Raw genomic sequence first — 26,085 nt, 5'->3', positions numbered from 1 at the left:
AGCTCTTTTCAGTCATAAGAGACAGTAGCAGCAACATTATGTACAAAACAAGTTACGAACAACGCGAAAAAACACACATAATAGCACGGTTGGTTAAGAGCCAATAAAATGTGTTTGTGTGTGTGTGTGTGTGTGTGTGTGTGTGTGTGTGTGTGTGTGTGTGTGTGTGTGTGTGTGTGTGTGTGTGTGTGTGTGTGTGTGTGTGTGTGTGTGTGTGTGTGTGTGTGTGTGTGTGTGTGTGTGTGTGTGTGTGTGTTGTATCAACAAGGATGCTCACTGGCCTCGGCTAACACAATGAAAGCTAATTGGAGAAAACACAAGGACGTCTGGAACTTTCTCTCACTTGACTTCTCTCCAGCTTATCTTCTTTTCTGAGCTGGAGATCGCCCAGCATGCTCTGCTCCACTTCACCGGTGGGCGGAACTACAGCTTTGATATGAGGAACTAACATTACTGAAATGATTAACAACAAATACTTCACAGCCTTTTGTACATAGGCCAGGGGAACAAAGTATGAAAATATGGTTAGATCAGAATCCCCTTTATAATCATTGGCCAGTACGGAGAATTAAGTAAAACCACAAGTCCAAATCCCTATCTCCATCGATGGCTAATTTAGGAAAGGCCCGATTTTAGTTAGCTAGCTAGCCACTGGAGGACAAACAACACAATGAGATGCAACAATTAAAGTTTTTTCTGTTAATAATGATGTTTGGCTTGTGATGTGATTGGTCTGAAGCCACATCCAAACTGGCTTCCCTTGACACTTTTTTTGTTGGTGTGCCTGGACCATTCACAGCTGAGCTCACACAGTTTAGCTCAATGCTGATTGGCTATTATTTAATTTGTAAAAAAATTCAAGGGAGGCAAAATGCTCGTTGGCTTCCCTTGCATTCAATGCTACAGGCGGCAACAATGTCATACTCTTTCTGACCAGACAGCATCAGATAGATACACTAGGCATACTGAGACAGAGGGGGCGCTGTTTCCCTCGCTTGGATGCTTTCTCCGGTGAGAAACATTCAGCCTCTTACAAATTGAAGGAAATTGATGAAAGACAGAGAGGAAAAAAATGATTTGGTTTCCCTTGGCATCCATGAATAAACGCCACTGAATGGTAGTGGATGTCCCACAGCCTGCAGTGAATCCAATGCAGGAGAAGGATCCCGACACACTAACTGTGAAGCAGGTGAACATTGTTGCGTTTATAAGCAAAGTGATTGAATTACACTAGTCGAACTAATAAAAAGTTAAAAGAATCTAGATATCATTGTGAAGGTGGCAAAAAAAGTATTTCTGGATCTCCAGGACTTTACAGCCGAAATGTTACAGGGAATAATACAGAATGAAGAGGTTCCCCCCTCCCAGGTTCCAGAGCCTGTCGAGGGATCTGAATAGACATTTAAATCCGACTGAAAGAGTACAGTTGTAGTTTTTGTGTTTTATTTACATTTGAATATTAGAAGTGTGTTTATTTTTTATTTTTACATTGACCTAATCCTTATTATTTTGGTTTGTCAGTCCCCCCCCATCCAGTAGGTGGCGGCATGCACCTCTAACGTTGTTTGCGGACCGCCATAATACCATGGAAGAAGAAACTATAGCATTCCGGGCTGGGACTTGCGGTTGTGCTTGTTAGTAGCATCTGAATAGACAAAGCCATTGCCGTTGTGCGTGTTAGTAGCATCTGAATAGACAAAGCCATGGCGGAGAATCTGTGCGTTGTTGTGCTCCTTTTGTGTGGGACCCTGATCCCCTTCGTGACCGGTGAGTTTGTCAATCGGAAATCAGTCATTAACAAACATTGTTCAGTATCAGTCTGTGACATTGTAGCTAGAGTTTGTTGATGTTTTTTTTCCTCTCCGCAAAGCTAGCTAACGTTAGATGTCTAACAGTGAAAGTACATGTGAAGGTACATCTTTCATTTTCGGATGAGGTGGGGCGAGTCTGGCAACCACGCTGCTAAAGCCACTTACTGTCTGTTTGGTAACTACATATGTATGACTGTTTCGTATGACTTTGCCTTAACTCTTAAGAGGGTTTAAGTACATTATTGGTCTAGAGAAGGGTTATGTTATCTTACTGTCAAACATGGACGTAACGTCGTTATGCAGTATTAATTCAATTCAAGGGGCTTTATTGGCATGGGAAGTGAAATAGATAATATACAAAAGTGAAATAAACAATAAAAGTGAACAGTAAACATTACACATACAGAAGTTTCAAAAGAATAAAGACATTACAAATGTCATAATGTATACAGTGTTGTAACAATGTAACAAATGGTTAAAGTACACAAGGGAAAATAAATAAGCATAAATATGGGTTGTATTTACAATGGTGTTTGTTCTTCACTGGTTGCCCTTTTCTTGTGGCAACAGGTCACAAATCTTGCTGCTGTGATGGCACACATGTGGATCCTGTGGATAGTATTATCTAACTAACTTACTATGTCGTTCTTATTTCGCAATATCCACTTCCTCCGCTGTTACTGGGTGCCGAACTACACATGCAATATGTGTTGTGTGACTCGTGGAGTTGAACTGTTTGTTGTTCATTTAGTTGTAACTAGCTAAAGTAATAAAAAAAAAAAAAAAAGTGTCTGCTTCCATGATGTCACAGGGAACGAACTCGTAAATGACATGGGTGAGACTGGGACATGACTAGTGTTTCACTCCATCTTGGATTGTAAATGTTGAAATTTGAAAATGTACAGTATTTTGAGGGCATTTTAGCCAGAGAGAGATACATTAATAATTTGCTCTGCGCCTGATTGTGAGAGGTCATTCACATCCGAGCTACTCTAATTCGATAAACCAGATCTCGAGGAAGCAATCAAGGATGTCTGTCTGGCGGGCCTGCCACCTCATGACTTTACGTTACCCTCTGCTAGCTGCATGGACATCCACCTCGTTTTAGGCTTCAGATAGAACGTTTGGAGATTAAGTGGCCAAATCAATCAGATTCGCTTTAGTCCACATCTGCATAGCAGTTGTTTTGGCGATGTTGAACTCAGAAGTGGAATTGTGGTGCTTTCGTGTCAACTGTGAGCTCGGGGAGAAGGAGGGGGGGGGGGGGGGGGGGAAGAGGTCAAATCACGAGCCAGTGATCTTCAGGCCGTTAAGTCGGAGTTATAGGAAGATGCTGAGTGGCCGACTTGGATGACCATTCAAAACGATTTTACCAGTCGGAGCTAATTTCCCCGCATCCCACAGGTTCCCAGTTGTCTTGAACGCTCAGAAGTCAGAAATGTCCTAGTTCCCAGTTGATTTGATCACAACATTATGGTGCTTTTAAGACATTGGGGAACTCTGTAGCCTCATGTGGTTAGGCTACCATCACCAGCAGCATACCACCCTGCATCCCACTGCTGGCTTGCTTCTGAAGCTAAGCAGGGTTGGTCCTGGTCAGTCTCTGGATGGGAGACCAGCTGCTGCTGGAAGTGGTGTTGGAGGGCCAGTAGGAGGCACTCTTTCCTCTGGTCTAAAACATATCCCAATGCCCCAGGGCAGTGATTGGGGACATTGCCCTGTGTAGGGGTACTGTCTTTCGGAGTGGATGTTAAACGGGTGTCCTGACTCTCTGTGGTCACTAAAGATCCCATGCCACTTATCGTAGGGGTGTTAACCCCGGTGTCCTGGCTAAATTCACAATCTGTCCCTCATACCATCACTGCCACTTAATCATCCTCAGCTTCCAATGGGCTCATTCATCTCCTCTCCTCTGTAACTATTCCCTAGGTCGTTGCTTTAAATGAGAATGTGTTCAGTCAACTTACCTGGTGGAATAAGGCTTAAAAAAACACTGAGGGGGTTTGATTATCTGTCAGGGTTGCACCATGTGGGAGGAGTTTGCACCATGTGGGAGGAGTTTGCACCATGTGAAAAGTGATTGAATTCGTTTTGGAACTGGGCATGAGCCAGGTGCCCCGCTCTGACTGACAGCAGCTCCAATTTTCTTTTATGTAGGTTAAGCACATGGACTATTGAGTAGGATTCTGTGTTGTCACATGCTAAAGGGATTGCTTTGGATAAAAACACATATTTTATGAAAATAGATGTATGCTCCATGCTACCTTGTTGATAACATGACCGAGCAGGGGGCAGATAACTGTTGATTTTGAAAAGAGCGCTCCTCCTTCACTGCTTTTGCCTGTTCATGTCGTGGGCCATAGCCCGGTGCACTGTGGGTCAGCTTAATCAAACTCCCTCATTAACTCTGTTGTGTTTGTTGTATTACCTGTCAATGTTATTGCTGTTGTCTTTCCAAGTTAGACTATACCATGTATTTTCTCCCAAGCTTTGTCCAACTCAAACCTATGATGTCTTTCTCCTTTCTACCCAGCTGGTGATGACTGTGAGGGCTACGACGATGCCAGCAGCGGATACCAATCCAAGCAGTACTGCGGTGCATTCCAGGTGTGCTGTGGAACGTGTGAGAATAGATACTGCTGCATCAATGGCTACGGACAGATGGGGAAGTTTGAACAGAAGAGCTGCTTTCCCAGGTAGGAGGACAAAAACTATGGCTATGTCCTAAATCAAATGGTACCCTATACCCCATGGGGCCCTAGTCTAAAGTCGTGCACTATATAGGGAATAGGGCCCTGGTCTAAAGTAGTGCACTATATAGGGAATAGGACCCTGGTCTAAAGTAGTGCACTATATAGGGAATAGGGCCCTGGTCTAAAGTAGTGCACTATATAGGGAATAGGACCCTGGTCTAAAGTAGTGCACTATATAGGGAATAGGGCTCTGGTCTAAAGTAGTGCACTATATAGGGAATAGGGCTCTGGTCTAAAGTAGTGCACTATATAGGGAATAGGACCCTGGTCTAAAGTAGTGCACTATATAGGGAATAGGGCCCTGGTCTAAAGTAGTGCACTATATAGGGAATAGGGCCCTGTTCTAAAGTAGTGCATTTGGAAAGTATTCAGACCCCTTGACATTTTGTTACGTTTTATTCTAAAATGTATTGAATCGTTTTTTCCCCCTCATCAATCTACACACAATACCCCATAATGACATCACAATACCCTATAATGACATCACAGTACCCCATAATGACATCACAATACCCCATAATGACAAAGCAAAAACAGGTTTTTAGACATTTTTGCAAATGTATTAAAAATTAAAAATGAAATCACATATACATAAGTATTCAGACTAGAGGTCGACCGATTTCAAGTTTTCACGACAATCGTCATTTTTGGACGCCGATTATGGCCGATTACATTTAAGTCATTTAGCAGACGCTCTTATCCAGAGCGACTTACAAATGGGATTACTTTGCAATCCAAGAGGAGACAGCGTGGCAGGGTGACCACCTGTTACCTTGGCTCCTTGCTGCACTCGCGTAAGTTGCTAGCTAGCGTTAAACTTATCTTGTAAAAAAAACAATCAATCTTAACATCATCACTAGTTAACTACACATGGTTGATGATATTACTAGTTTATCTAGCTTGTCCTGCGTTGCATATAATCGATGCAGTGCCTGTTAATTTATCATTGAATCACAGCCTACTTCAACTTTGCCAAACGGGTGATGATTTAACATAAGCGCATTCGCGAAAAAAGCACAGTCGTTGCACAAATGTACCTAACCATAAACATCAATGCCTTTCTTAAAATGAATATACAAATATATATTTTTAAACCTGCATATTTAGTTTAAAAGAAATTCATGTTAGCAGGCAATATTAACTCGGGAAATGGTGTCACTTCTCTTGCGTTCAGTGCAAGCAGAGTCAGGGTATATGCAGCAGTTTGGGCCGCCTGGCTCATTGCAAACTGTGTGATGACCATTTCTTCCTAACAAAGACTGTAATTAATTTGCCAGATTTTGACATAATTATAACATTGAAGGTTGTGCAATGTAACAGCAATATTTAGACTGATGGATGCCACCCATTCGATAAAATACGGAACGGTTCTGTATTTCAGTGAAAGAATTAACGTTTTGTTTTTTCGAAATGATAGTCTCCAGATTTGACCATATTAATGACCTAAGGCTCATATTTCTGTGTGTTTATTGTATTATAATTAAGTCTATGATTAGATTTTTGATAGAGTAGTCTGACCGAGCAGTGGTAGGCAGCAGTATTCAATCAAACAGCACTTTCCTCCGTTTGCGAGAGAAATAGTCCTATAATTTCTAAAATAACTACAACCTAAAACTTCTTACCTGGGAATATTGAAGACTCATGTTAAAAGGAAAGAGGCAGCTTTCATATGTTCTCATGTTCTGAGCAAGGAACTTAAACGTTAGCTTTTTTTACATGGCACATATTGAGCTTTTTTTACATGGCACATATTGTACTTTTTCTTTCTTCTCCAACAATGTGTTTTTGCATTATTTAAACCAAATTGAACATGTTTAATTATTTATTTATTTATGTATTATATTAAGGTAAAATAAGTGTTCATTCAGTATTGTTGTAATTGTCATTATTACAAATAGATATAAAAATCGGACAATTAAATCGGTAGTGGCTTTTTTTTGTCCTCCAATAATCGTTATCAGCGTTGAAAAATCATAATCGGTCGACCTCTAATTCAGACCCTTTACTCAGTACTTGGCAGCGATTACAGCTTCGATTCTTCTTGGGTATGGCGCTACAAACTTGGCACACCTGTATTTGGTGAGTTTCTCCCATTCTCTGCAGATCCTCTCAAGCTCTGTCAGGTTGGATGGGGAGCATCGCTGCACAGCTATTTTCAGGTCTCTCCAGAGATGTTCGATCGGGTTCAAGTCCGGGCTCTGGTTGGGACACTCAAGGACATTCAGAGACTTGTCCCGAAGCCACTCATGTTGACCTGTTGGAAGGTGAACCTTCGCCCCAGTCTGAGGTTCTGACCACTCTGGAGCAGGTTTTCATCAAGGATCTCTCTGTATTTTGCTCCGTTCATCTTTCCCTTGATCCTGACTAATCTCAAAGTCCCTGTCACTAAAAAACAACCCCACAACATGATGCTGCAACCACCATGCTTTACCGTATTTATTTTATTTAACTAGGCAAGTCACTGTAGGGATGGTACCAGGGTTCCTCCAGACGTGACGCTTGGCATTCAGGCCAAAGAGTTCAATCTTGGTTTCATCAGACCAGAGAATCTTGTTTATCATGGTCAGAGTCCTTTTAGGTGCCTTTTAGCAACCTTTAAGCGGGCTGTCATGTGCCTTTTTACTGAGGAGTGGCTTCTGTCTGGCCACTCTACCATAAAGGCCTGATTGGTGGAGTGCTGCAGAGATGGTTGTCCTTCTGGAAGGTTCTCCCATCTCCACAGAGGAACTCTGGAGCTCTGTCAGAGTGACCATCGAGTTCTTGGTCACCTCCCTGACCGAGGCCCTTCTCCCCCGGTTGCTCAGTTTGGCCGGGCGGCCAGCTCTAGGAAGAGTCTTGGTGGTTCCAAACATCTTCCATTTAAGAATGATGGAGGCCACTGTGTTCTTGGGGACCTTCAATGTTGCAGACATGTTTTAATACCCTTCCCCAGAGCTGTGCCTCACACAATCCTGTCTCTGAGCTCTACGGACAATTCCTTCGACCTCATGGCTTGGTTTTTGCTCTGACATGCACTGTCAACTGTGGGACCTTATATAGACAGGTGTGTGCCTTTCCAAATCATGTCCAGTCAATTGAATTTACCACAGGTGGACTCCAATCAAGTTGTAGAAACATGAAGGATGATCAATGGAAACAGGATGCACCTGAGCTTCATTTAGTCTCATAGCAAAGGGTCTGAATACTTATTTACATAAGGTATTTCTATTTTTATAAAAACCTGTTTTCGCTTTGTCATCATGGGGTATTGTGTGTAGATTAATTAGGATTTTAAAAATGTTAATCCATTTTAGAAATAAGGTTGTAACGTAACAAAATGTGGAAAAAGTCAAGGGGTCTGAATACTTTCCGATAGGTAGCCATTTGACACCGACTCAAAGATGAAACCACTGACCACGTGGTTCAGGGAACTGTGCTTATTGCAAACCTGGCCTGAGACCTGAAGAACATTGAAGAACATCTCTTTATTGCTGAAACCCTCAGCCGAGCCACCAATACGATTGTGAAAACACATTCTGTCACAAAGATGTCAACCACAACCCCTCACTTCCTCTTTCAAACAAAAGCTCTTTTCAGATCAGTGAAACGAAACTTTGCACAAGCATCCGTCCTTGTAATACATGAACAGGCTCTGTCACCACCCCATCAGAACAGGAGCAGAGTAGACCCCCGCCCCACAATCAACACAACTGAGCGGTATATAAAACAAGATCACTGAATTAGCCGGTTTAACTTTGATAAACAAGCAGAAATAACAGTTTGATTTGTTTGATACATTTAGAAAGCTAAATGTGTTTTTGGTGGAATCAATCAATCAATTAAAATCAATCAATTAAACCCATTTCAAGTTTTATCTTTCTATAAAAAAAAATCATCGCTATTTCAGGTTATTTAGAAAAGTTAGCTTTGCCAACTCCTTGATCCTGCTTCGTAGTTATAATTCTTCAGGGAAACCTGTTTCAGTCTTCCAGAGATTTGAGACTGGGACAGAGGTTCACCTTCCCTTCTGTAACTTTGGCTGCACAGGGCTAACACATGCAATGCTTTATGCAACAGTACAATACAGAAGTCTTTTTTTTTAATGATCTGGCTTTATTAGTTCAGAAATAATGTTATCTCTGACTGATTGTTGTGTTTCTCTATTCCAGTAGCAGCAGGAGCAGCAGCAGCAGCAGCACGTTCACCACCTGGCCGTTCATTACAATACCTGTCATCTTCCTGATTATTTTAATCTCTTGCTGCTTGTGTCCCTGCTGCTGCTTGTACAACATGTGCCGGAAGCCCAGACGTAAGTCTCCTTTGATCACAACATGTTTACTCTAATATGCTGAAGCCCAGATGTACAGTGCTTTGCAAAAGTATTCACCCCCCCCCTTTAGGTGTTTTTACTATTTTGTTGCATTACAACCTGTAATTTTAAATTTCATGTAATGGACATACATAAAATAGTCCAAATTTGTGGAGTGAAATGAAAAATACAACTTTAATAAATAATGAATAACTGAAAAGTGGTGCGTGCATATGTATTCACCCTCTTTGCTATGAAGCCCCTAAATAAGATCTGGTGCAACCAAAGTTGTGGAGAAGTACAGATCAGGGTTATAAAAACAGAACAGCTTTGAACATCCCACGGAGCACCATCAAATCCATTATTTAAAAAAAATTGAAAGAATATGGCACCACAACAAACCTGCCAAGAGAGGGTCGCTCACCAAAACTCACGGACCAGGCAAGGAGGACATTAATCAGAGAGGCAACAAAGAGACCAAAGAAATAACCCTGAAGGAGCTGCAAAGCTCCACAGTGGAGATTGGAGTATCTGTCCATGGGACCACTTTGCCGTACACTCCACAGAGCTGGGCTTTACGGAAGAGTGGCCAGAAAAAAATAAGCAAACACGTTTGGTGTTCGCCAAAAGGCATGTGGGAGACTCCCCAAACATATGGAAGAAGGTACTCTGGTCAGATGAGACTAAAATTTAGCTTTTTGGCCATCAAGGAAAACGCTATGTCTGGCGCAAACCCAACACCTCTCTTCACCCCGAGAACACACAGTGAAGCACGGTGGTGGCAGCATCATGCTGTGGGGATGTTTTACATCGGCAGGGATTGGGAAACTGGTCAGAATTGAAGGAATTATGGATGGCGCTAAATACAGGGATATTCTTGAGGGGAACCTGCTTCAGTCTTCCAGAGATTTGAGACTGGCACGGAGGTTCACCTTCCAGCAGGACAATGACCCTAAGCATACTGCTAAAGCAACACTCTAGTGGTTTAAGTGGAAACATTTACATGTATTAGAATGGCCTAGTCAAAGGCCAGACCTCAATCCAAGTGAGAATATATGGTGTTACTTAAAGATTGCTGTACACCAGCGGAACCCATCCAACTTGAAGGAGCTGGAGCAGTTTTATCTTGAAGAATGGGCAAAAATCCCAGTGGCTAGATGTGCCAAGCTTACAGAGACATACCCCAAGAGACTTGCAGCTGTAATTGCTGCAAAAGGTGGCTGTACAAAGTATTGCCTTTGAGGGGGTGAATAGTTATGCACGCTCAAGTTGTTTTTGTCTTATTTCTAGTTTGTTTCACAATAAAAAAATATTTTGCATCTTCAAAATGGTAGGCATGTTGTGTAAATCAAATGATACTAACCCCCCCAAAAATCAATTTTAATTCCAGGTTGTAAGGCAACAAAATAGGAAACATGCCAAGGGGGGTGAATACTTCCGCAAGTCACTATGTCTCCTTTGATCACAACACGATAACAAACATGTTTACGCTAAAATACAATACAAATATGCTGGTTGATTTTAGATTTAAAACAATTATATGAACTATTTGTTTATATTCTCAATGACCTCTGTGTAGTCTGGGGGTCAGTTCTGACTGTAGTATCTCTGTGTAGTCTGGGGGTCAGTTCTGACTGTAGTATGTCTGGGGGTCTGTTCTGACTGTAGTATCTCTGTGTAGTCTGGGGGTCAGTTCTGACTGTAGTATCTCTGTGTAGTCTGGGGGTCAGTTCTGACTATAGTATCTCTGTGTAGTCTGGGGGTCCGTTCTGACTGTAGTCTGGGGGTCAGTTCTGACTGTAGTATCTCTGTGTAGTCTGGGGGTCAGTTCTGACTGTAGTATCTCTGTGTAGTCTGGGGGTCAGTTCTGACTGTAGTATCTCTGTGTAGTCTGGGGGTCAGTTCTGACTGTATTATCTCTGTGTAGTCTGGGGGTCAGTTCTGACTGTAGTATCTCTGTGTAGTCTGGGGGTCAGTTCTGACTGTAGTATCTCTGTGTAGTCTGGGGGTCAGTTCTGACTGTAGTATCTCTGTGTAGTCTGGGGGTCAGTTCTGACTGTATTATCTCTGTGTAGTCTGGGGGTCAGTTCTGACTGTAGTATCTCTGTGTAGTCTGGGGGTCAGTTCTGACTGTAGTATCTCTGTGTAGTCTGGGGGTCAGTTCTGACTGTAGTATCTCTGTGTAGTCTGGGGGTCAGTTCTGACTGTAGTATCTCTGTGTAGTCTGGGGGTCAGTTCTGACTGTAGTATCTCTGTGTAGTCAGGGGGTCAGTTCTGACTGTAGTATCTCTGTGTAGTCTGGGGGTCAGTTCTGACTGTAGTATCTCTGTGTAGTCTGGGGGTCAGTTCTGACTGTAGTATCTCTGTGTAGTCTGGGGGTCCGTTCTGACTGTAGTCTGGGGGTCAGTTCTGACTGTAGTATCTCTGTGTAGTCTGGGGGTCCGTTCTGACTGTAGTCTGGGGGTCAGTTCTGACTGTAGTATCTCTGTGTAGTCTGGGGGTCAGTTCTGACTGTAGTATCTCTGTGTAGTCTGGCGGTCCGTTCTGACTAGTCTGGGGGTCAGTTCTGACTGTAGTATCTCTGTGTAGTCTGGGGGTCCGTTCTGACTGTAGTCTGGGGGTCAGTTCTGACTGTAGTATCTCTGTGTAGTCTGGGGGTCAGTTCTGACTGTAGTATCTCTGTGTAGTCTGGGGGTCCGTTCTGACTGTAGTATCTCTGTGTAGTCTGGGGGTCCGTTCTGACTGTAGTATGTCTGTGTAGTCTGGGGGTCAGTTCTGACTGTAGTATCTCTGTGTAGTCTGGGGGTCAGTTCTGACTGTAGTATCTCTGTGTAGTCTGGGGGTCAGTTCTGACTGTAGTATCTCTGTGTAGTCTGGGGGTCAGTTCTGACTGTAGTATCTCTGTGTAGTCTGGGGGTCAGTTCTGACTGTAGTATCTCTGTGTAGTCTGGGGGTCCTTTCTGACTGTAGTATGTCTGTGTAGTCTGGGGGTCAGTTCTGACTGTAGTCTGGGGGTCAGTTCTGACTGTAATATCTCTGTGTAGTCTGGGGGTCTGTTCTGACTGTAGTCTGGGGGTCAGTTCTGACTGTAGTATCTCTGTGTAGTCTGGGGGTCAGTTCTGACTGTAGTATGTCTGTGTAGTCTGGGGGTCAGTTCTGACTGTAGTCTGGGGGTCAGTTCTGACTGTAGTCTGGGGGTCAGTTCTGACTGTAGTATCTCTGTGTAGTCTGGGGGTCAGTTCTGACTGTAGTATCTCTGTGTAGTCTGGGGGTCAGTTCTGACTGTAGTATCTCTGTGTAGTCTGGGGGTCAGTTCTGACTGTAGTATCTCTGTGTAGTCTGGGGGTCAGTTCTGACTGTAGTATCTCTGTGTAGTCTGGGGGTCAGTTCTGACTGTAGTATCTCTGTGTAGTCTGGGGGTCAGTTCTGACTGTAGTATCTCTGTGTAGTCTGGGGGTCAGTTCTGACTGTAGTATCTCTGTGTAGTCTGGGGGTCAGTTCTGACTGTAGTATCTCTGTGTAGTCTGGGGGTCAGTTCTGACTGTAGTATCTCTGTGTATTCTGGGGGTCAGTTCTGACTGTAGTATCTCTGTGTAGTCTGGGGGTCCGTTCTGACTGTAGTCTGGGGGTCAGTTCTGACTGTAGTATCTCTGTGTAGTCTGGGGGTCAGTTCTGACTGTAGTATCTCTGTGTAGTCTGGGGGTCAGTGTTTAGTAGAGTTAAGTTCAACAAGGCTTCCGTTAGCGGCAAACATGTTACTTAGTAACAATTTCAGTTGAACGATTTGAATGAACATTCTAGAATGTTACGGTGAAGCCACAAATAGCATGGATAACTGTGTATTTTTTAGCGGCAATATTCAAACTGCAAATTACTTTGCTATTTTTTAGTACATTAAACCATATTTTCCAAATGATTATTTTGTAGCGGCAGTTTAGACCTGAAACAGACACACACTCGTCCAAACACTACCTTCTCAGACTTTGTGTTCGTCCAGAACATAACAAACAAATGGAATGCGTTAGCTAAAGTTCAAACTATTTTCCTTGTTCGAACCACACCTCAGGTTTCTGTTTGTGGTAAAATGCTGCCCAATCATATGGAGCAGACCGCCACATACCGGTAGTCTAGTCACAACTGGTTTTAATAGGTGGTGAAATATTTCTACATCCTAAATGGTACACTATTACCTGGGTAATAGTGAGCCCTGTGGGTAGTGCACTACTTTAGACCAGAGCCCTATGGGTAGTGCACTACTTTAGACCAGAGCCCTATGGGTAGTGCACTACTTTAGACCAGAGCCCTATGGGTAGTGCACTACTTTAGACCAGAGCCCTATGGGTAGTGCACTACTTTAGACCAGAGCCCTATGGGTAGTGCACTACATAGGGAATAGGGTTCTATTTGGTCCGTAGCCTCTGGCTCCCACATTACCAGTTCCTTTACTTAAACACCTAAAGGGTTTACAACGTTGATAAGCCGTGGGAGTATTCTACTTCCTCTAACATGTAGTATTCTACTTCCTCTAACACGTTTCTTATTGGATGTTCCTTCCGTGTTTGAAAAGTTGTCTCGTTTGGTGCCGACTGAACAGGAACCAGGTATCATCTGGCTGTCCTGCGCTGTTGGAATGAGAATCTCTTGTTTTCTTGGAATTTCATTAAATTAAATTAAAAAAAGAGTGTTATCCTGTTTGGTGTCTATTGTGCCTGCTGAATCTGTGGTTAGAATAAACTGTGGGTTACTTCCAGCCCGTGAGTCTGACTCATACTTTCCGTAGCAACACACCACAGGGGGCGGAGCCTTCAGAGCCACCTTGTCATACAGGAAGTGGTCAGACCACTCCCACTTGGAACCCTGACAGGCCGGGCGGTGGGAGGAATCCACAAACAAAGATGGTGTATCCCAAACGGTTCCCTAATATAGTTCCCTACTTTTGACCTGCAGTGTGTATATAAAGGAATAGCTTGCCATTTGGAATGCACACTGAGCTGGGACACGACGGTTGATTTCAGACAACGCCCAATTATGTAACCGCGTCCTCTTTACAACGGAGAAGTAATCTAGTGTTTGTAACCTAACCTTAGTGGGGGAAAAAATATCTTGTTTGGAATTCGAAACATGGAATTTAACATGAAACAAGAATTCATACATTTTGAGCATTGCTGATGACTGTAGGATTCAACATTCGTAGACCTATGGTGTAAGATTAGCTTAAAGTACATTTGGAAACTTCCCCTTCTTGCCTTAATCAGAATCCACAGACACTGAGAAGTGATAGCCCAGTATCCCGTGACTTATTTACAAAATTTTGAGCCCATACAAATGACACACTTCTTGTCCCCCAGATGTGCTGCTCCCAAAATTAAACGCAGTCCGCGTCATTTGAATGGGCCTTAATCAGAGAAATCACATGAGCTGCACTGATTTTTTTTTTTTAAGTATGAAAGCAAACAGTCCAACATTGTAGAACACTGCTGTGCTTACCCAAATACGTTTTGGACTGACAGAATCTTTGTGGCAGATATCAAATCAAATGTATTTATATAGCCCTTCGTACATCAGCTGATATCTCAAAGTGCTGTACAGAAATCCAGCCTAAAACCCCCAAATAGCAAGCAATGCAGGTGTAGAAGCACGGTGGCTAGGAAAAACTCCCTAGACAGGCCAAAACCTAGGAAGAAACCTAGATACCCTCCGTACTGAGCTGACTGGGGCTTCCTGTTCTGATCATCAGGCTTCATTTCTGGCCTGTCTGTCAGCACACCTCTTCCACCTACATATTTTAGGCTGTGGTTTACACTGTTGGTATTAGAAACAGACACTAGGGCTTTTCAACAACGTCTTCACTAGGTTCTCCTTCACCACACCCGTTTCAACAAATAGTTGTACAATGCTTTAATAAAAAGCGGTGTGAACTAACCTCTTGATTTATTGTCTGCCTCATCCCATACAGCGGTAATAGCCACGACCTCGCACACCACAGTGGTGAACACCCAGTTCACCCAGCAACCTCAGCAGCCCATCCATATCTACCAGAGTGGCCCCCAGTACCCAGCCTACCAGCCCGTACCCGTCCAGCCTGGGTATGGGGCTCAGCCTCAACCCGGCTACGGAGGTGGGCAGCCCATGCCCACAGCACCGGGCAACCAGGGACAGCACTTCCAGCCAGGACCACCCCCTCCCTACCAAGACACTGGTAAGTGTCATAGACATACAGGTGATGACGTAATGGCACCCTTTTAACAGACCTCTGTTCCTGGAGAGAGACCCTCCTGTAGGTTTTAACTCCTACAGGAGGGTCTCTCTCCAGGAACAGGGTTGGAGTGAAAACCTCCTGGAGGGTCTCTAACTCCAGGACCCTCGCTGTAGGTTTTAACCTCCAGGAGGGCATCTCTCCTGGAATAGGTTTTAAGTTAAACCCTGTTCCTGGAGGGAAACCCTCCTGGAATAGGTTTGAACTCCAACCCTGTTCCTGGACGAGAAACCCTCCTGGAACAGGGTTGGAGTTAAAACCTCCAGGAGGGCATCTCTCCTGGAACAGGTTAGAACTCCAACCCTCCTGTAGGGTTTCTAACTCCAGGAACCCTGTTCCTGGAGAGAAACCCTCCTGTAGGGTTTCTAACTCCAGGACCCTGTTCCTGGAGAGAAACCCTCCTGGAGGGTTTGTAACTCCAGGACCCTGTTCCTGGAGAGAGACCCTCCTGGAGGGTTTCTAACTCCAGGACCCTGTTCCTGGAGAGAAACCCTCCTGTAGGGTTTCTAACTCCGGAACCGGGCTGGGTGAAAACCTGGAGGAGAGACCCTCCTGCAGGAACAGGGTTGGAGTTAAAACCTACAGGAGGGTCTCTCTCCAAGTTGCTGTTGAAACATTCTAGTTCCACCTTATGACTACTTGCCCAAAAACACCACCTCTGTCTGGTGTGGTAATGTCCTCTCTCTCTCTCTCTCTCTCTCTCTCAGGTTCAGCCTATCCTCCTGCTATCCCAGTGCCTTATAGTCAGGCTGGGTTCAGTCCAGGACAGCCATCTTACCCCATCCAGCCTCCAGCTCAGCCCGGCTACCCAGCCCAGCAGCCCGGCTACCCAGCCCAGCAGCCCGGCTACCCAGCCCAGCAGCCCGGCTACCCAGCCCAGCAACCAGCCTACCCAGCCCAGCAAACAGCCTACCCAGCCCAGGCTGGCGCGCCTCCAGCCCAGCCTGACTCCCTCTCTGCTCAGCCTGCCTACAACCCTGCCTTCGTCGACTCCCAACCTCCGAAAACTGGCTACTGAATCAATTCTCCATCACTGTCTGTCTGACGCAGTTCTCCATTATCCACAGGTCTCCCTCCCGTTCCCCACCACCCCACAGGTCTCCCTCCCTCCCGTTCCCCACCACCCCACAGGTCTCCCTCCCGTTCCCCACCACCCCACAGGTCTCCCTCCCGTTCCCCACCACCCCACAGGTCTCCCTCCCTCCCGTTCCCCACCACCCCACAGGTCTCCCCCACCACCCCACAGGTCTCCCTCCCGTTCCCCACCACCCCACAGGTCTCCCTCACCACCCCACAGGTCTCCCTCCCTCACGGTTCCCACCACAGGTCTCCCTCCCTCCCGTTCCCCACCACAGGTCTCCCTCCCGTTCCCCACCACCCCACAGGTCTCCCTCCCTCCCGTTCCCCACCACCCCACAGGTCTCCCTCCCGTTCCCCACCACCCCACAGGTCTCCCTCCCGTTCCCCACCACCCCACAGGTCTCCCTCCCTCCCGTTCCCCACCACCCCACAGGTCTCCCCCAACACCCCACAGGTCTCCCTCCCTCCCGTTCCCCACCACCCCACAGGTCTCCCTCACCACCCCACAGGTCTCCCTCCCTCCCGTTTCCCACCACAGGTCTCCCTCCCTCCCGTTCCCCACCACAGGTCTCCGTCCCGTTCCCCACCACAGGTCTCCCTCCCGTTCCCCACCACAGGTCTCCCTCCCGTTCCCCACCACCCCACAGGTCTCCCTCCCGTTCCCCACCACCCCACAGGTCTCCCTCCCGTTCCCCACCACAGGTCTCCCTCCCGTTCCCCACCACCCCACAGGTCTCCCTCCCGTCCCCCACCACAGGTCTCCCTCCCGTCCCCCACCACAGGTCTCCCTCCCGTCCCCCACCACAGGTCTCCCTCCCGTCCCCCACCACAGGTCTCCCTCCCTCCCGTTCCCCACCACAGGTCTCCCTCCCGTTCCCCACCACAGGTCTCCCTCCCGTTTCCCACCACAGGTCTCCCTCCCTCCCGTTCCCCACCACAGGTCTCCCTCCCTCCCGTTCCCCACCACAGGTCTCCCTCCCTCCCGTTTCCCACCACAGGTCTCCCTCCCTCCCGTTCCCCACCACAGGTCTCCCTCCCGTTTCCCACCACAGGTCTCCCTCCCGTTCCCCACCACAGGTCTCCCTCCCGTTCCCCACCACAGGTCTCCCTCCCGTTCCTCACCACAGGTCTCCCTCCCGTTCTCTATGTAGTGCACTATCCTGGTCAAAAGTAGTGCACTACATAGGGAATAGTGTGCTGTTTGGAATGCATCCTATACCTTGTTAGGGCCCAGGTTTATTATTATTATTACAGTCTAAACAAAACAGCAAAAAGGGAATCTTCATGTATTTCTGTGCCTCTGTCTTCATTGTACAACCAACCCAAACTGTGGTTAAAATAATTTAAAAAAATGTTTTGCACTGTAGTTGAATGACGTAGAGTAGAAGACAGTCAAGAATCAAAATGTCTGAATCCTCATTCACACAAATGATCAAATATACCTAAATCTAGTTTAGTGATAAAACGTATGTCCTGTTAAAATGTCAAGTTATCCTGTCTCGTACTGAAACTAGATGCAAGTAACAGTTGTGCCTTTTTTTTTTATACCATAAATTCTTGGTCCAACCAAATTATATATATATTTTTTTTTTAAATAAAACCATCAGTGTAGGTGGTTTTTAGACCATTTTAAAGCCGTGTCTATGTCCCCATGTAGGGCACTGCTTTTGACCAGAGCCCAATGAACTCAAAAGTAGTGCCCTATGTAGGGAATAGGGTGCCATTTTGGACGTAAACCGTTCTAAAGAATGTTAAAACCTCCACAATATGCCTTGTTTTTCCGCTCATGCTGTGAGATCATGTAAAATCATTCTGTACCAAGCCTTGTAGGTGAACCAAGCTGAATGGAGACATTACCAGCCTTCAAATGAAATGTAATGATTTTTTAAAAATGTCTTTATCCGAGTGACCTCTTCTCTGTTGATAATGTTCCTTAATCTGCATCCCAAATAACCCCCTATTTCCTATATATAAGTGCACTACTTTTGAGTTCCTATGGGCCCTGGTCAAAAGCAGTGCACAATTTTTTTGGGAGCCAGCCCCTGGTTTTCCTACGCTGTATCTGTGAAGTCAGGGTCTGGAAAGGTCAGGTAGAAATACGCAGTGTAGAACATACATGCTTCTGACATGTTGGGACTAAAGGATCATGTCGTCTGCTATTGGTTGTATTTCTGTCTGCGTTCGGTATGCTGTTGCACCCCTTTTTACACGACCCTCGTTGTTAGAACTTGTTGCCCAGGGTTGTTTTATCTGCGTCACACGTGTTTCGATCCATGTCATGGGGTATTCAACTTTGACCCTACGAAGGGACGGAGCCTGCTGGTTTTCTGTTCTACCTGATCGTTAAAAATTGGACCCACCTGGTGTCCCTAGGTCTAAATCAGTCCCCGATTAGAGGGGAACCTGGTGTCCCCAGGTCTAAATCAGTCCCCGATTAGAGGGGAACCTGGTGTCCCCAGGTCTAAATCAGTCCCTGATTGGAGGGGAACCTGGTGTCCCCAGGTCTAAATCAGTCCCCGATTAGAGGGGAACCTGGTGTCCCCAGGTCTAAATCAGTCCCCGATTAGAGGGGAACCTGGTGTCCCCAGGTCTAAATCAGTCCCTGATTGGAGGGGAACCTGGTATCCCCAGGTCTAAATCAGTCCCTGATTAGAGGGGAACCTGGTGTCCCCAGGTCTAAATCAGTCCCTGATTAGGGGGGAACCTGGTGTCCCCAGGTCTAAATCAGTCCCTGATTAGAGGGGAACCTGGTGTCCCCAGGTCTAAATCAGTCCCTGATTAGAGGGGAACCTGGTGTCCCCAGGTCTAAATCAGTCCCTGATTAGAGGGGAACCTGGTGTCCCCAGGTCTAAATCAGTCCCTGATTAGAGGGGAACCTGGTGTCCCCAGGTCTAAATCAGTCCCTGATTTTAGAAGGGGAACAATGAAAATGCAGTAGAACTGGCTTTGAGGTCCAGAGTTGAGTTTGAGAGCCCCACATTGGATGTGTCATAATACCCATAAAACCTAGCTGTCAAACAGGGAAATGGTTCCATTCGTGTTTCCCATCGGGGATTTTAGAAACTTAAAATAAGGGCTGTGTTTCGTGTAGGTTTACTCTTGTGTGACTCAATATATATTCAGATGGGGGTATTATGACTCATGCTGTGACAGGATACCAGCCTTTGTCTGTTGTTCATGTGTGACTTCAGGTCGTGAGCACCTCGTCAGCCATATCTGCTTTAGCGTGCTGCTTGTTCGACTCAGTAAATGACATGCTGTGTAGTTTTAAAATGTTATCAGGAATTAAATGCCATTTTGCTACAACGACAAATAAATGTATTTTTTTTTTTCTTTTTTCAACTCTTGTATCCTTATTTATCCCTGGTCCCAGATCTGTTGGTGCTCTCGTCTCCTCCAGTATTCTCATTGTGATACCTACGCGCATATGGAACAGACAACCAAACATGGCATAACAATGACACACTGAGTACAAATGACAATTGTCGTTTGCAAACACTGATGTTATTTAATCGATTCAAATAAAAGCTCAATACAGTAAAACCACAGAATATTTTCACATTCCGATATCAAGAACAGTCGGCATTTCCTCGGAAAAACCAACAAGATATTACCTGCGTCCCAATTAGGACCCTTTTCGGGGCACTACTGTAGCCCACGGGGCTCTGGTGAAAAGTAGTGCACTATGTTGGGACGCTGTACATAGCAGGGGTCAATTCAGTTATCTTCCCCCTCCTAACCTTAACCATTAGTGGGGGGAAATGCAAAAACTGATCCAAGATCAGCGTCTAGGGGCAACTGAACGGTACTCCGGTGCAGAACCAGACAAGGAACAACAGGTCAGGAGCCAGTATCTACGTCCATATCTTCAGTATCCTCAGACTCGGGACGACAAATCTCATCCAAAGCCAATTCTAACAAAACAGAATACACGAGTTACACAGGAAACTTAAAAGGATCATTGCAAGAAAAGAGGAGACACTCAATGTATAACTGGCCAGGTACATGTAAGGTCAAACCTTTTTTGGACAAAGTGTTTAAAAAAAATTATAATTACTGAACAAAAATATAAAACGCAACAATTTCATAAAGTTACAGTTCATAAACGGAAATCAGTCAATTTAAATCAATTCATTAGGCCCTAATCTATGGATTTCACATGACTGGGAATACAGATATGCATCTATTGGTCACAGATACCTTTAAAAACCAAAAGTAGTGGTGTGGATCAGAAAACCAGACAGTATCTGGTGTGACCACCATTTAGCCTCATCTTATACGCACAGCTGATCAGGCTGTTGATTGTGGCGTGTGGAATGTTGTCCCAGTCCTCTAATGGCTGGGCGAAGTTGCTGGATATTGGCGGGAACGAACACGCTGTCGATCCAGAGCATCCTGAACATGCTCAATGGTTGACATGTCTGGTGAATAGGCAGGCCATGGAAAAACTGGGACATTTTCAGCTTCCAGGAATTGTGTCCAGATCCTTACGATATGGAGCCGTGCATTATCATGCTGACACATGAGGTGACGGCGGCGGATGAAGGATCGTATCTCTGCACATTAAAATTGCCATCGATAAAAAGCAATTGTGTTCGTTGTCCGTAGCTTATGCCTTCCCATACCATAACCCCCATGAGGCACTCTGTTCACAACAGCAAACCGCTCGCCCACACAACGCCGCACATGTTTGTGCGGCTTATGGTAGAAAAATTAACATTTCATTATTTGGCAACAGCTCTGGTAGACATTTCTGCAGTCAGCACGCTCCCTCAAAACTTGAGACATCTGTGGCATTGTGTTGTGTGACAAAACTGCAAATTTTAGCGTGGCCTTTTATGGTCCCCAGCACAAGGTGCACCTGTGTCAAATCAAATTTTTATTGGTCACACACACATATTTAGCAGATGTTATTACGGTGTAGCCAAAGACTTGTGTTCCTAACTATAACAGTGCAGTAGTATCGAACAAGTCACGACAATACACACAGATCTAAAACTAAAACGTAATTAACAAATAGAAAAATATTAGGATGAACAATGTCGGAGTGGCTAAAACACAGTAAAATACATATGAAATGAGTAAAAACAGTATGGAAACATGATTAAAGTTGAGTAGTGATTCCATGTCTATGTAGGGTTGAGTAACCGGGAGGTAGCCGGCTAGTGATGGCTGTCTGAAGGCCTTGAGATACAAGCTGTTTTTCCAGTCTCTCGGTCCCTGCTTTGACGCACCTGTACTGACCTCGCCTTCTGGATGATAACGGGGTGAACAGGCAGTGGCTCGGGGTGGTTAATGTCCTTGATGATCTTTTTGGGCCTTCCTGTGACATCGGGTGGTGTAGGTGTCCAGGAGGGCAGGTAGTTTTCCCTCCGGTGATGCGTTGTGCAGACCGCACCACCCTCTGGAGAGCCTTACGGTTGTGAGCGGTGCAGTTGCCGTACCAGGCGGTGATACAGCCCGACAGGATGCTCTCAATGGTGCATCTATACAAGTTTGTGAGGGTTTTAGGAGCCAAGCAGAAATCCTTCAGCCTCCTGAGGTTGAAGAGGCCGCTGTTGCGCCTACTTCACCACGCTGTCTGTGTGGGTGGACCGTTTCAGTTAGTCGGTGATGTGAACGCCGAGGCACTTGAAGCTTTCCCACCTTCTCCACTGCTGTCCTGTCGATGTGGATGGGGGGAGTGCTTCTATCTCGAGGCCATCAGACTGTTAAACAGCCATCACTAACATAGGGAGGCTGCTGCCAACATACTGACTCAAATCTCTGGCCCCTTAAATGAATGGACTTAATAAAAGGCATCACTAGTCACTTTAAATAACACCACTTTATATAATGTTTACATACCCTTCATTACTCATCTCATATGTATACACTGTATTTTACTGCATCTTGCCTATGCCACACGGCCATTGCTCATCCATATATTTATATTTTCTTATGCCATCCCCTTACATTGTGTGTATTAGGTAGTCGTTGTGAATTTTTTTGATTACTCGTTGGTTATTACTGCATTGTCGGAACTAGAAGCACAAGCATTTAGCTACACTCGCATTAACATCTGCTAACCATGTGACCAATAACATCTGTTAACCATGTGACCAATAACATCTGTTAACCATGTGACCAATAACATCTGTTAACCACGTGACCAATAACATCTGTTAACCATGTGACCAATAACATCTGTTAACCATGTGACCAATAACATCTGTTAACCATGTGACCAATAACATCTGTTAACCATGTGACCAATAACATCTGCTAACCATGTGACCAATAACATCTGCTAACCATGTGACCAATAACATCTGCTAACCATGTGTATGTGACCAATGAAATTTGATTTAATTTGATGTAAGAAATAAGACACAAAAAAAACTAAATACTGCAAAGTTGCTTTAGGAGCTGGAATCAGAGCTGTCTGTCGGCGCCATCATTGATCATGCTGTTTAATCAGCTTCATGATATGCAACACCTGTCAGGTGGATGGATTATCTTGGCAAAAGGAGAAATGCTCACTAACAGGGATGTAAACACATTTGTGCACAGTATTTTTGTGCGTATGGAAAACCCCTGGGATCTTTTTCTTCTTCATCTCATGAAACATGGGACCAACACTTTCCACTTTACGTTTATATTTTTGTTCAGCGTATATTTTATTTGACAAAACCTATAAAAAAATATTTGTGTGTGGGGGGAGGGGGGCGGATGTGGCCCGCGGGACATAGTTTTCCCACTACCTACCTTCACTCTCTGAGAGGTGGGGAATCCTCCTGAAGGTGTCTCTCATGGCAGGAATCATCTGATCATACATGTGCAGGACAGGGAGGCAGTGCTCTGAGAAGCTACTGTTGTTGAGGAAGAGCCAGTGGAGCAGCATCAGAGCCTCCCTTAGCAGATCAACCCCAGGAGAGGAGCACCACGCTGGGCTTTGGATCGCCGCCTCGCCCCCGGGGCTCCCCTCCACTCGGCCCCGGAGGTCCAGCCACTGCCTGTGGAGTAGCACCACCGTGGTCTTCACTACCTGCTCACAGAGAGACAACCACGGTCAGGAGATGTTTATAAATAACCAAGATTCCTACTCTTAGACACACAAAAAAATCCATGTCAACAGATAAGAATTTCCATGACAACAGATAAGAATTTCCATGACAACAGATTAGAATTTCCATGACAACAGATAAGAATTTCCATGACAACAGATTAGAATTTCCATGACAACAGATAAGAATTTCCATGACAACAGATTAGAATTTCCATGACAACAGATAAGAATTTCCATGACAACAGATTAGAATTTCCATGACAACAGATTAGAATTTCCATGACAACAGATTAGAATTTCCATGACAACAGATTAGAATTTCCATGACAACAGATTAGAATTTCCATGACAACAGATTAGAATTTCCATGACAGACACCAAAAGGCACGTTGGTTGACCAACTCTCCAAAAGCTCTGACTATAGAACTAGAATGAATAGAATGGCGTCTCCCATTCAGGTCATTATGGTGAGACGTTCCAACGGCGTCCCCATTCAGGTCATTACGGTGAGAGGTTCTAACGGCGTCCCCATTCAGGTCATTACGGTGAGAGGTTCCAATGGCGTCCCCCATTCAGGTCATTATGGTGAGACGTTCCAACGGCGTCCCCCATTCAGGTCATTACGGTGAGAGGTTCTAACAGCGTCCCCATTCAGGTCATTATGGTGAGAGGTTCTAATGGCGTCCCCCATTCAGGTCATTATGGTGAGAGGTTCTAACGGCGTCCCCATTCAGGTCATTACGGTGAGAGGTTCCAACGGCGTCCCCATTCAGGTCATTACGGTGAGAGGTTCTAATGGCGTCCCCCATTCAGGTCATTACGGTGAGAGGTTCCAATGGCGTCCCCCATTCAGGTCATTACGGTGAGAGGTTCTAATGGCGTCCCCCATTCAGGTCATTACGGTGAGAGGTTCTAATGGCGTCCCCCATTCAGGTCATTACGGTGAGAGGTTCTAATGGCGTCCCCCATTCAGGTCATTATGGTGAGAGGTTCTAATGGCGTCCCCCATTCAGGTCATTATGGTGAGAGGTTCTAATGGCGTCCCCCATTCAGGTCATTACGGTGAGAGGTTCCAATGGCGTCCCCCATTCAGGTCATTACGGTGAGAGGTTCTAATGGCGTACCCCATTCAGGTCATTATGGTGAGAGGTTCTAATGGCGTCCCCCATTCAGGTAATTATGGTGAGAGGTTCTAATGGCGTCCCCCATTCAGGTCATTACGGTGAGAGGTTCTAATGGCGTCCCCCATTCAGGTCATTAAGGTGAGAGGTTCTAATGGCGTCCCCCATTCAGGTCATTACGGTGAGAGGTTCTAATGGCGTCCCCCATTCAGGTCATTACGGTGAGAGGTTCTAATGGCGTCCCCCATTCAGGTCATTATGGTGAGAGGTTCTAATGGCGTCCCCCATTCAGGTCATTACGGTGAGAAGTTCTAATGGCGTCCCCCATTCAGGTCATTACGGTGAGAGGTTCCAATGGCGTCCCCCATTCAGGTCATTACGGTGAGAGGTTCTAATGGCGTCCCCCATTCAGGTCATTACGGTGAGAGGTTCCAACGGCGTCCCCCATTCAGGTCATTACGGTGAGACGTTCCAATACCCCAATCTATTCATTCTATTTCTATACCGTTGACAGACAGCTCTGCTTCTTACCTCACTGTGGCACTGACAGGCCGACTCAACAAACACACTCCACGTGGACGCTTTCCTATTGAACAGACTGGTCAGGAAACGCACCACCTGGCAATAGAGAACAGACATACAGCCTGTATAAACAGACATACAGCCTGTATAAACAGACAGACACACAGCCTGTATAAACAGACAGACCTACAGCCTGTATAAACAGACAGACCTACAGCCTGTATAAACAGACAGACATACAGCCTGTATAAACAGACAGACATACAGCCTGTATAAACAGACAGACCTACAGCCTGTATAAACAGACAGACAGCCTGTATAAACAGATAGACAGCCTGTATAAACAGACAGACATACAGCCTGTATAAACAGACAGACACACAGCCTGTATAAACAGACAGACACACAGCCTGTATAGACAGACAGACACACAGCCTGTATAAACAGACAGACACACAGCCTGTATAGACAGACAGACACACAGCCTGTATAGACAGACAGACACACAGCCTGTATAGACAGACAGACACACAGCCTGTATAAACAGACAGACCTACAGCCTGTATAAACAGACAGACATACTGCCTGTATAAACAGACAGACATACAGCCTGTATAAACAGACAGACATACAGCCTGTATAAACAGACACACAGCCTGTATAAACAGATAGACAGCCTGTATAAACAGACAGACCTACAGCCTGTATAAACAGATAGACAGCCTGTATAAACAGACAGACCTACAGCCTGTATAAACAGACAGACCTACAGCCTGTATAAACAGACAGACATACTGCCTGTATAAACAGACAGACACACAGCCTGTATAAACAGACAGACACACAGCCTGTATAAACAGACAGACCTACAGCCTGTATAAACAGACAGACATACTGCCTGTATAAACAGACAGACAGACAGCCTGTATAAACAGACAGACATACTGCCTGTATAAACAGACAGACACACAGCCTGTATAAACAGACAGACAGACAGCCTGTATAAACAGACAGACATACAGCCTGTATAAACAGACAGACACACAGCCTGTATAAACAGACAGACAGACAACCTGTATAAACAGACAGACAGCCTGTATAAACAGACAGACATACAGCCTGTATAAACAGACAGACACACAGCCTGTATAAACAGACAGACAGACAACCTGTATAAACAGACAGACAGCCTGTATAAACAGACAG

At 45.3% G+C, this 26,085-nt stretch overlaps 2 protein-coding genes across 4 annotated transcripts in view; one reads left to right on the top strand and one right to left on the bottom strand.

Annotated features, from left to right (window-relative positions):
- Positions 1 to 1,608: 1,608 nt before the first annotated feature.
- LOC139536466 (protein shisa-5-like) lies at positions 1,609 to 19,522 on the top strand. 3 transcript variants are annotated; one of them, XR_011667315.1, is made up of 7 exons: positions 1,609 to 1,767; positions 4,345 to 4,507; positions 8,713 to 8,852; positions 14,809 to 15,051; positions 15,816 to 16,175; positions 16,921 to 18,776; positions 18,820 to 19,522. XR_011667315.1 is itself a non-coding variant. In XM_071337014.1 (6 exons), the coding sequence occupies exons 1-5, from the start codon at positions 1,704 to 1,706 to the stop codon at positions 16,124 to 16,126; spliced, it is 918 nt and encodes a 305-aa protein (XP_071193115.1). In that variant the 5' UTR covers positions 1,609 to 1,703; the 3' UTR covers positions 16,127 to 16,175; positions 16,921 to 19,522. The 3 variants fall into 3 exon arrangements, 2 of the variants coding, with proteins under 2 accessions (XP_071193115.1, XP_071193113.1); XM_071337014.1 differs by having other exon boundaries at positions 8,716 to 8,852; positions 16,921 to 19,522; XM_071337012.1 differs by having other exon boundaries at positions 16,921 to 19,522.
- Positions 19,132 to 26,085, bottom strand: part of atrip (ATR interacting protein) — a 41,060-nt gene continuing 34,106 nt past the window's right edge. The window contains exons 12-14 of the mRNA XM_071337011.1: positions 24,889 to 24,975; positions 22,936 to 23,215; positions 19,132 to 20,102 (exon numbers count right to left, since the gene is read on the bottom strand). Coding sequence (XP_071193112.1) covers positions 20,029 to 20,102; positions 22,936 to 23,215; positions 24,889 to 24,975 — 441 coding nt within the window. The 3' untranslated portion in view covers positions 19,132 to 20,028. The remainder of the gene's footprint in view (positions 20,103 to 22,935; positions 23,216 to 24,888; positions 24,976 to 26,085) is intronic.

Source organism: Salvelinus alpinus, chromosome 12 (genome assembly GCF_045679555.1).
Source record: "Salvelinus alpinus chromosome 12, SLU_Salpinus.1, whole genome shotgun sequence".
NCBI classification, from domain to species: Eukaryota; Metazoa; Chordata; class Actinopteri; order Salmoniformes; family Salmonidae; genus Salvelinus; species Salvelinus alpinus.
The sequence above is the reverse complement of the archived record's forward strand: the minus strand, read 5'-3'. Positions and strand labels throughout refer to the sequence as shown.

What these genes read in the sequence shown, in the direction of transcription:
- LOC139536466 (XM_071337012.1), top strand. Translation starts at nt 1,704, where the DNA reads ATGGCGGAGAATCTGTGCGTTGTTGTGCTCCTTTTGTGTGGGACCCTG. An exon ending in CCTGATCCCCTTCGTGACCG is followed by an intron (nt 1,768 to 4,344) that starts GTGAGTTTGTCA and finishes CTTTCTACCCAG; the next exon opens with CTGGTGATGACTGTGAGGGC. An exon ending in CCCTCCCTACCAAGACACTG is followed by an intron (nt 15,052 to 15,815) that starts GTAAGTGTCATA and finishes TCTCTCTCTCAG; the next exon opens with GTTCAGCCTATCCTCCTGCT.